The sequence below is a fragment of the Felis catus genome, chromosome A2, assembly GCF_018350175.1.
Source record: "Felis catus isolate Fca126 chromosome A2, F.catus_Fca126_mat1.0, whole genome shotgun sequence".
NCBI classification, from domain to species: domain Eukaryota; kingdom Metazoa; phylum Chordata; class Mammalia; order Carnivora; family Felidae; genus Felis; species Felis catus.
In genome coordinates, this window is record NC_058369.1 from 10,176,779 (window position 1) to 10,187,158 (window position 10,380).

Here is a 10,380-nt window from a genome sequence, read left to right on the forward strand (position 1 = left end):
ACGCAGGGTGGAAGACAGACTTCCGTAATAAAACTTTACTCTTACACAAATCTACAGCTTTTAAACAGTAAAAAGGGAAGCCCCGCTGGTGCCTAGAAAGAGGACTTGAAGCAGCACTCAGGAGACAGGGCGACTCTGGCCACCAGGCGTGTGGTTACCGGCTCTGCTCAACTGTAAGACACACAGAGGGGAGGCCAGTGAGACGGGGAAGAGGGCCCCTGTCCGGGCCCAGCCCCCAGCCCTGCCCCCAACACTTACTGTATGTAGAGATGTCAATTTCTTCAGGAAGTTCTGCCACGTTCACTTCAAACCTGTCCTGAACGTCATTGAGGATTTTGGCATCATTCTCATCGGACACAAAAGTGATGGCCAGACCTTTGGTCCCAAAACGTCCCGCACGGGCCACCTGCAGGGTGACAGGAGCAGGGGGTCAGGGGGGTCAGGTCACAGGGACACAACATCACAACATGGGGATCTGAGGACAAGCAGGGCCACATCCCCACTCACCCCCACCCTGGGAGAGGGCCGTGAGGGAGGTAACAGCTCCGCGGAGGCACTCACTCGGTGGAGGTAGGTGTCCGAGTCCTCGGGCATGTCATAGTTGAAGACGATGTTGACTCGCTCAATGTCCATCCCTCGACCAAACAGATTGGTGGCCACCAGGATCCGCCGCTGGAAGTCTTTGAACTGCTGATAGCGTGACAGGCTGGGCACAGGAAGAACAAGAGGCGGCCATTAGACATGGGGTTCCCGAGTGGCACTCCCCGTGAGGGGCTGAGGGGCCTGCTGCGGGCCCGAGGGCGGCACCCACTCACCGCTCCTCCTGCGCCATGCCCCTGTGGATAGCGATGGCCGGGAAGTTCTGCTCCACAAGGAGCTGGGCCAGGGCCATGCAGCGCTGCACCGACTTCACGAAGATCACCACCTGCGAGGCAGGGAGGCAAGAAGCGGCGGTCAGGGCCAGAGCCCCCGTGCGCCAGCCTCGCCAAGGCCCGGAACCCCAGGACAGCCACGCGGTGTCACCTGGTTAAACTCCAGCACGTCCAAGAGATCAAACAGCTTGCGGTTCTTCTCGCTGTCCTTGAGCTTGACGTAGTACTGCTGGAGTCCGTGTAGCGTGAGCTTGGTCTCATCGTCTACAAACACCTCCATGGGCTGTGCAGGAAGGGGCAGGCGGGGCTTACTTCTGGGCATCTTGCCTGCCCAGAACCTTCCGGCGAAGGACTCCACGTTGCGATGCTTCCCAGGGGGCCTGCGTACCCCGATAAATGCCTCTCTCCCAATCGTTGATCTAAGCTCGGCTCTGACTCAGGTATAGACCAAGCTCAGCTCCTAGTCTGACAAGACACAGGAGGGAAGGAAGGCTCCGGGGCCTCCCGGCATTCTTGTGCGGTGAGGCAAGTGTGGGCGTCCCGGAGCAGCAGCGGCTCAGGACACGGAACCGAGGAGGGCCAGAGGTGCCGCGCCGAGGCCGTGGCTGGCTGCCGTCCCACCCTACTCACGTCTTGCATGAACTTCCTGCACACGGGCCTGATCTCCTTGCTCAGGGTGGCGCTGAACATCATGCACTGCTTCTCGTGGGGCGTCAGGCGGAAGATCTCCTGCACGTCCCGCCGCATGTCTGGGTGGGGAGGGCAAGAAACGGGTGGGCGTGAGCGCCTGCCGCGCGGGGACCCCCACCCGAGACCAGCCCCAGCCCCTCCCAACCTGTGCCAGGGAGTCGTTAGCGCCACGACGAGGGCGGCCGGCGTGAGCCGAGTGGAGGGAGGGGCGAGTCCCAGGTGCCTGAGGGGCTGGACTCGGGGCGGGCGCGGGAGGAGCTGCCATCCACTTACACGCCGCCAGAGCGGAGCAGCCGTGCCAGCGCGCCTCGAGCCACGCTTCAGGGAGGGGAGCCTGAGGCAGAGACAGCCGCTGGGGTGAGAGCTGCAGCTGCCTCCCGGGACACAAGCCCCATCTCCCACTGGCCCTGCGGGGCTCACGGAGGGCAGGCAGGGGCCCGGAACTAACCCAACGGGCGGCGAGGCCACAGCATGCCGAGGGCTGGCACGGACACACGCCCGGACTCACTCAGCTCGGGCTCGGAGGCAGGTCACTGTGCCGAGGCTACAACTCTCCCTGGAGTCGTCTACAGGGGCCTGTGTGCCAGCCACCCACGTGACCCTGCCCTGGGGCAACCTTCGGCCTGCCCTGACAGGGCCCACCTGGCTCTGAGGTCTGGGTGGGGGGAGGGGAGCTGTAAGGGTGGTGGGGTGGGGGGCGTGGCGGGGTGGGCCTCCAGCAGCTCCTGGACCCAAGCAGGCCACTCACCCAGCTGCTCCAGCATCTTGTCGCACTCGTCCAGCACGAAGTGCTTCACGTTCTTCAGGTTGAGGCTCCTGTTCCGTACGAGTGCCAGGATCCGGCCTGGTGTCCCCACCACGACGTGCGGACAGTTCTTCTTCAATACCTCTTCATCCTTCTTGATGGAAAGGCCCCCGAAGAACACAGACACCTATGTGGGAGGAGAGAGAGCTCCTTTCACCTGTCTAAGGGCTGAAGGCTCACACTCGCTCCAGACTGACGGCCACCCAGCCCACGGCCCCGCCAGCTCAGGCTCCAGCAGCACCCCCGGGCCTAGTGCCTGGGGACCAGAGTGGCCTGAGAGTCTGGCCAGGACTCCGGTGGAAAGCAGCCCCACAGCTGGGACCGGCACAGGCCTCCGGAGGCCATGCATAATTCATCCGGCTTTTAAGGAATGTAAACCACCGCAAACCTCAAAGGCAGCCACCGCGGCCAAGCTTAGTAAACACTGGCCGGGCTACAGCCGGGGCAGCAACGCTGCAGAAGACCACGCAGTACGTCCAGCCTGAGGGACTTACCTTGACGCTGGGCATGTATTTGGAGAAGCGTTCATATTCCTTGCTAATCTGGAATGCCAGCTCCCGAGTATGACACATGACCAGCACTGTCACCTGCAGGCGGAAGACAGACACTTTAGGCAGTGTCCCAAGTCCTACCCCAGCCAGAGCCCACTCTAGTGCCCTCCCTGGGGGCCCCAGGCCCACCGGGCTCCGGCCCCTTGAGGGTGCCTGCCACGCTGCTCCCCAAACCTCCGGCTGCTGGAAGGTCCGGTCCAGATGCTCTAGCTTCTCCCCACCCTTCGCCTGTCATTCACTCCCTATGTCCCCCCAGCTAGTGAGTGAGGCTTGTCTCCTGCTGCCAGGATCCACAGTGAGACCAGCTGGTGAGGCAGCCCCTACCAACAGCTTCCTGAGTCTGCTCTCTGGTCAGCTCATGACCACCTGAAGGTGGCTCCTGCCTTCAGGCCCATGACGCCAAGGGCTGCAACCACCACAGCCTCCCACTGAATCTCCCTCTCCCTCTCCATCGACCCTAAGGAGACAAGGGCTCGTGCACTCATATGCAGCCCGAGGGCGTGTGTCCCTGTGTGACAAAACAACACCGGAATGCACCTTGATTCTCCTCCAACAAAATTCACTTAAGAGGAAACGTTAGGTACAATCTCACCTGGGTAAATACGCACACACTCTAGAAAAGCACATGACCAAATAACAGCTGTGAAATCTGGAGAATAAAATCGTGGGCACTTCTCAGTTTCTCCTCTTGGCTTATCATTTTTGGGTGGTATTTTGTCACAACTAAGTACCGTACTTAATTTTAAAAGCCCACAAAGAGGGGCACCTGGGTGGCTCAGTCGGTTAAGTGTCCGACTTCGGCTCAGGTCATGATCTCAGTTTGTGGGTTCGAGCCCCGTTTCGGGGTCTGTGCTGACAGCTCAGAGCCTGGAGCCTGCTTTGGATTCTGTGTCTCCCTACCTCTCTGCCCCTCCCCTGCTTGCACCCTGCCTGTCTCTCTCCCTCTCAAAAATTAACATTAAAAAATTTTTTTGAAAATTAAAAAAAATAAAATAAAAGCCCACAAAGAGAACGCCGCACCAGGAAGTTTTAACAAGGGAACCCGTGGCTAGCGATCCTCACGTAGCTCGGGCCCAGCAGGGAGGGCAACCACCTACCTGTCCGTTGACAGGCTCAATCTGCTGCAGGGTGGCCAGCACGAAGACGGCCGTCTTGCCCATCCCAGACTTGGCCTGGCACAGGACGTCCATGCCCAGGATGGCTTGGGGAATACACTCGTGCTGGACTGAGGGAGAGAGCACGTGTGAGCGGCCAGAAACCAGATGCTCCCTCTGTGCAGGCTCCTGGCCAGGCGGCTGAGGAGGCCACAGAGAGGGCGGTGAGGAGGTTCCTGGCAGGGAGAACCCAGGAGGCATACCCTCAGATGGATGCTCAAAGCCACAGTCCACGATGGCCCTAAGAAGCTCCGGCTTCAGCAAAAAGTCCCGGAAGCCAGAGCTGTGGATGGAAACGTAGGAACCCTTGACGTCTTTCTTGGGGGGAGCAGGAGTGCTCTCCGGAGGAGCCTGGGGCTCTTCATCTTCCTCGTAATCCAGAAGCTCATTTTCCACATCCTGTTCCGCCATGGCGCTGACAACAGAGGAGGGAGGAAGGGTCGAGGGAAGCGAGTGAGTTTGAGAAAGAAAACTCCCCCGTCCAGGGAGAAGACCGCCCAGCAGCTGCAGTCTACGGACACAGGTCGAGGAGGGACAAAGCACCGGAGCCATCTTCCGAGCTGGTACAGCTGACGAAGCCAAGACGGGGCCAGCGCTCTGACCCCTCTCCCTCACACTCCCCACAGACTCCTGCACAAAGTCCCACCGGCTCCTCCCGGGCAGCACCTCCCAGCCTCAGCTTGTCCCGGTCACACCTTCACTCCTGCACCCCCTCAGCTTTCCCCGTGCCCCTCTCCGCCACACTCACACATGCACACACACCCCTGGTTCCAGGGCCCCCCTCTGCTCTCACAGTGAAATCCCCATACTTCCCCATGGCTCTCGCATCCCTGTGCATTGTCCCCGGCACACCTCGTTCCACAAGACCCCTGTCAAACCACCCGCAGCCTTGTCTGCCCGCTCGCTCATCAAGCCCCTACCCCAAGCATATGCCGCACGTGGCCGCCGCCAGGAAAACTCTAATAAACCTCAGGCCACCTAAGCCAAAGGAGGCCCCCTCCCCACCACTCCGCAAAGAGTCTACCGGGCCTGCACAGGATAGGACCCCTGGGACCAGGAGATGTGGCTGCCAGAACGCTGGAGAGACCTGAGTCTGTAGGAGCAGAGTCGCGCCCTGCCCCAGCTCCTCCCGCTACTTGTGGTCTGCACAGGGGAATAATTAAGTACTGTCATCAGCAGCCTTCCCACCGCGCCCAGGCCGCTAAAAATGAAGCGGAGATGGTAAAAAGAATTAATACAGTTTGCTCCCTTCCTGCCTTATCCAGTATGGGCACAGGACCTACGGGGCGCAAGCTACAAGGGTCCCAAATGTGAGAATATGGTCTTCTGCCCTCCCAACTCCATCCAGCCTCCAGTCTAGACGGAGAGGATGCTGAAGTAGTCCCTCTTCTCCCTGAGCCGGATGTGGAGGGTCCTGGGCCCACTTTCTGGCCCTCCTGTCACTCATTCTCTCTGTGACTTCATCCAGCCCCAGGGCTTTGACCACCTCTGTGCAGAGGCCTCCCAAACTTGTGTCTCCATCGGGTGACAGCTTCCCTCAACAACAGACTCCGTTACCCAACTGCCTCTGCGACATCGACCCTTCAAAGCTGAACTCAAAATCCCAAGAGTAAAACCCTCCGTTCCTTCCTGCAGGCCTGCTTCTCAAAAGAGGCAATTTCATTCTCTCACTGGCTTTCTCTCTCTCCCCTGTCCAATCCCAACAAATCCCAACAGGACAATTAGGCCACTGCTTGCCCCTGCTACCTCACTGGTCCCAAGCTACCTCCACCTTTCTTTTTTAGAATTAGAACAGCTAGGGGCGCCTGGGTGGCTCAGTCGGTTAAGCGTCCGACTTGAGCTCAGGTCAGGATCTCGCGGTTCGTGAGTTCAAGCCCCGCGTCGGGCTCTGGGCTGACAGCTCAGGGCCTGGAGGCTGCCTTGGATTCTGCGTCTCCCTCTCTCTCTGCCCCTCCCCTGCTCGTGCTCTGTCTCTCTCTGTATCAAAAATAAATAAAATTAAAACATTAAAAATTTTTTAATTTATTATTTTATTTTAATATATTTTAATAATCAATAAAATATTAATAATTAATAATAAAAATTAATAATTAAAATATAAATTAAAATACTTTAATAATTATTTAATTTATTTTTAATGAAATAAAATTAGAACAGCTTTATTGAGATATTCACATGGTATATTGTTCACCACTTTCAACGTCCCATATATTGGTTTTTGGTATTTTTTTTAACTTCTTAGTTTTGAGACCAAGAAAGCACATGTGCACAAGCAGGGGAGGGGCAGAGAGAGAGAGAGAGAGAGAGGGAGAGAGAGGGAGACAGAGAATCCCAAGCAGGCTCCACGCTGCCAGAGCAGAGCCCCATTCGGGGCCCCATCTCACGAACTGCAAGATCATGACCTGAGCCGAAATCCAGAGTCAGACAGCCAGTTTTTAGTATTTTTAATACAGTCCGGGATAAGTTCAACGACCACCACAGTTGGATTCGTTACCCATTTCAGTCAGTCTTGAAAAAGACCAGACCCTTTCCCTCTCATCCTTCCCCCCTCAGTCCTCTGGGCAACCGTTAACCCATTAACCTGCTTTCTTTCCGTTTGCTTGTTTCTGCCGTTTCTCCCTGGAATCAACATACAATATGCAACCATCTGTCCTGTCAGCACGTTCTGAGGTTCATCCACTCTGCGAGAGGCATCAGCACCTCACTCCTGCTCGTGGCGGAACACTCCCCTGTGCGGGGCCGCCACTCTGTCCGTTGTCAGTTGGTGGCTCTGGGGGCGCCATCATCTCTTGCCTGGATGAGGCCCACAGTCTCCCTGTTTTCCACCCCCCTCCATCGTCTCTCCCCACAAAAGCCAGTGGGAGCCCACTAAAAGCGAAGTCGGAAAATGCTCAAAATCCCCCACAGGCTCCTACTGGGCTCAGAATAAAACTCAGGGGTCCTCAGCCTGACCTACCGGACCCTACACAAACTGACCCCCCCCCACACACACCACGTTCGAACCTCATCTCCTCCGTCACCCCCACTCACCGGCCTTGCTGCTGTGCCCCTCACGCATGCCTCAGCCCCTTCGCACCTGCCATGCCCACTGCCGGCAGTGGCCGTGAGTCCCCCCGCTTCCTTCAGGACTCTTGCTCCAGAAGGACATTTCTGGCAGGCCCCAGCTAAAAACGCACCCTTGTTCAGGTCATGCCTGCCAGCCCTTTGGCCCAGCCCAGAGCCTAAAACAGATAAGCACTCACACGCAAAGGCCCAATGAATAAAATTAAAATCGAGGCCTTCAGGCAGAACTTGGGGGCTAAAGCCAGCGTATGCCCTCATCTGATTGCTGAAAAAGGCAACCTGAACGCGAAGGGGCTATTTCCCAGGCAGCCGAGAAAAGGGGAGGAGCCAGGAAAGGTCGGTTCCAAAGCACCACGCCCTTCTGGGGAATGGAGAGCAAGACGGGCTGAAGCAGAGGCAGAGGAGGAAGCTCGGAAAGCCGGTCTGATCGAGGGCACTCGTACTTTACCTGCGAAGCAACAGGGAATCACCAAGGAGGTTTCTGAGGGGAGTAATGGCCCAAGAGCAGCTTGCTCTAGAGGAGACGAGCGGGGAAGGAGACCACGGGGAAAGCCAGTCACGAGGAGAGAGGATTAACCAGGGTGGGGGTGGTATGAGGGAACAACAAAATGGCACACTCAACAGGGCAGGACCATCTCCTGGGCAATCCCTGGGCAGATAACCGCTCGGAGCCGCCTACCCTGAGCTCCCAACCTGGGTGGCCAAGAGGGGACGGTGCAGTCAAAACAAACACAAACGTCAAGTGAAGTCTTTTTGTTCTTACAGGGGACAGATTCAGGGACAGCCTGAGTTGGAGGCACAAAATTCTCTAGGAAGTGGCTACAGGGGCTCTAAAACTGAAAACAAATGAGACGGGGAGGGAACTGGGGGAGGGGCGTTTGTCCCACCCGGGGGGGCTGCGACGGCTGCGGCCCCCGGAACAGACCAACTCGAAAGCGGACACCCGGAAAGTGACAATTCAGACTAGCTCACGGTACCCATTCATTCTCAAGTGCCCCAGGGAAGACTTCCACTTCAGGGTTCGCCTCGGTGACATCTGTTTTATTCTAAATCTCTGGAAGTCCGAATCCCCTAACCACATAGCAACAGCACAGCAGGGTGGGGGAGGGCAAGTCCCTCGACTCGGAGAAGCCTAACGCGTCTACAAGGTCGGGATTCTCCCACCGCAACTCCAGACCCTGGCGCCCGGCCCCCAGAGTCCCTCCCCAAACGACTAGGGGGTCTCCTCTGACAGACAGACCTTCTCCCCAAGTCAGGCTCGACCCGCGAGCCGCCATGACAGCCCACTCCCGGAAGCGGGAACCAGCCCAGCGCGCCAAGAGCTACCGCCCCCCCCCCCCCCCCGACGCCTTGCGCATGCGCTATGGCGTTCAACGGCCGCTGCCGCGCGCGGCGGACGTCCCAACCGCCCCCCTTGTCTCGCGCCCCCTCCTCCTCATCCTCCCTTCAACTCCCAGGGTCTCCCCTCGCCCGCTCGCCCGCAGGTCCGACGTCTCCGCACCGTGGCCCCGCGCTCCGGGTGCTTCGCTCACCTGGTTCCCCGTTCGCCTCCGCGCGCTGTGAGGAGTACCGTCCGACTCTGGCTACCGGTCTCGCGCCCCGACACGAGCCACAACGCTTCCTGCCTCCTGCGTCGGACTGCGGCTCTGCTCACTGGACTGCTGGCTTCTCATTCAAGAAAGGAGGAAGCGGTGATTGGATGCTGCAGGAGGCGTCTGGAAGCTATTGGTGGAGAGAGGAAAGGGGGCGTGCCTCACGCCTCGGCTTCATTGGCCAATCTAAAAGTAGGCGCCCTGGTCTAAGGCCGACGTGAGCCCGTGCGCTGTCACGTGATTGGGGTTTTTCCGTCGGTGGGCGTCGACATATTTAGTACTGGCAGCGGAAGCCGGCTTGATTTGCCTGTCGGCTGTGTAGCATCTGTCTGTTAACGTGGATTTTACGCTGGGCATGGGATTCAAGGGTTTCGAAGTGGGCATCAACTCGCGACTTCTTGGTTCTTCGGGGTGAGCCCGTAAAAGGGTCCTGAGAAGGACTGGGAGGTCGGAATGTCTCCAATGTGGAGAGGACAGGCTGCACCCGCAGTGGGGAAGGGACCGCTCGGGGCCCAGAGAGAAATGCGCGTCATCAACGTTTCCCATTTGCTGAGAGTCTTGTCCTGGATCAGACTCTGTACTAGTGGCCATGCAGGCTCAGGCCACAAAACCCAAACCAGGATGTTTCACTCATAAGACGTTTTGGATTTTAATTTATCCTTATATTACATTTTCCCAACCTTACCCCCCTCCCCCTGCCTTGTACTTTACTGAGGAAAAAGTCATAAGAAAAGGTCCCCTGATTTTTCAAGATTGACAGCCGACTGACGATTGCCCAGTGAAGATACAGAACATTTCCGTCACCCCCAGAAAGTTCTGTTGTGCCCCAGTCAGGTCTACCCTCAGCCCCAACCGGGCAAAACACTGTGAATTTCTATCACTATCCATGGGTTCTGGTCTCGAATTTCAGATAAACAGCATCATGCAATAGGTTGTCTTTTATATCTGGCTTTTTTGGCTCAACAAAATGTTTTTTGACGTCTGGTGCTGCATGTACTTACTAGCTTTGTTTTGTTTTTTGTTTTTCCCTTGCTGAGTAGTAGTTCACCCTGTGGCTATGATGGGGTTTGGGAGTGATGGTGGGGTTCGGAGCCCACGGCCAAGAAAGAATTCTTGAAGACGTCTTTGGTGCAAAAAGGTGATCTTATTAAAGCACAGGGACAGGGCTCCTGGGCAGAAAGAGCTGCACTGGGGTTGTGAGAAGTGACTGCTTGTATACTGTGGAGTTGGGGGAGGTCAAGTCAAGGGGAAGGTTCTTTTTCTTTTTTTAATTTTTTTTTTTAACGTTTATTTATTTTTGAAACAGAGAGAGACAGACCATGAACAGGGGAGGGGCAGAGAGAGAGGGAGACACAGAATCGGAAACAGGCTCCAGGCTCCGAGCCATCAGCCCAGAGCCCGACGCGGGGCTCGAACTCCCGGACCGCGAGATCGTGACCTGGCTGAAGTCGGACGCTTAACCGACTGCACCACCCAGGCGCCCCAAGAGGAAGGTTCTTAAAGGGACTTCCATATGCTAAAGGAGACCCAGATTACTGGAGGCCTAGCTACTGTCAAGCTAAGGTGGTTTTTTTCCCTCTAGCAAAGCATTTTCCGTAAGACAGTGGGGGGTTCCTGGAGATAAGGCTATTGAGAAGATTGCCCTTTTCTTGT

At 57.0% G+C, this 10,380-nt stretch overlaps 1 protein-coding gene across 3 annotated transcripts; it reads right to left on the reverse strand.

The window, feature by feature from the left end:
- Nucleotides 1-20: 20 nt before the first annotated feature.
- Nucleotides 21-8,809, reverse strand: DDX39A (DExD-box helicase 39A). 3 transcript variants are annotated; one of them, XM_003981942.6, is made up of 11 exons: nucleotides 8,668-8,809; nucleotides 4,276-4,487; nucleotides 4,016-4,143; nucleotides 2,862-2,954; nucleotides 2,311-2,494; nucleotides 1,503-1,621; nucleotides 1,024-1,155; nucleotides 816-925; nucleotides 562-706; nucleotides 259-406; nucleotides 21-171 (listed from the first exon to the last, which is right to left on the reverse strand). In XM_003981942.6, the coding sequence occupies exons 2-11, from the start codon at nucleotides 4,481-4,483 to the stop codon at nucleotides 155-157; spliced, it is 1,284 nt and encodes a 427-aa protein (XP_003981991.1). In that variant the 5' UTR covers nucleotides 4,484-4,487; nucleotides 8,668-8,809; the 3' UTR covers nucleotides 21-154. The 3 variants fall into 3 exon arrangements, with proteins under 3 accessions (XP_003981991.1, XP_006928559.1, XP_044902929.1); XM_006928497.5 differs by lacking the exon at nucleotides 8,668-8,809 and adding an exon at nucleotides 8,376-8,474; XM_045046994.1 differs by lacking the exon at nucleotides 8,668-8,809 and adding an exon at nucleotides 7,103-8,324.
- Nucleotides 8,810-10,380: the final 1,571 nt, after the last annotated feature.

Excerpts from the sequence above, each read along its gene's own strand:
- DDX39A (XM_003981942.6), bottom strand. The coding sequence starts at position 4,483 with ATGGCGGAACAGGATGTGGAAAATGAGCTTCTGGATTACGAGGAAGAT. Across the intron at positions 2,955-4,015 it reads TTGAGCCTGTCAACGGACAG|GTGACAGTGCTGGTCATGTG; the intron begins GTAGGTGGTTGC and ends TTCCGCCTGCAG. Across the intron at positions 2,495-2,861 it reads AATACATGCCCAGCGTCAAG|GTGTCTGTGTTCTTCGGGGG; the intron begins GTAAGTCCCTCA and ends CCTCCCACATAG.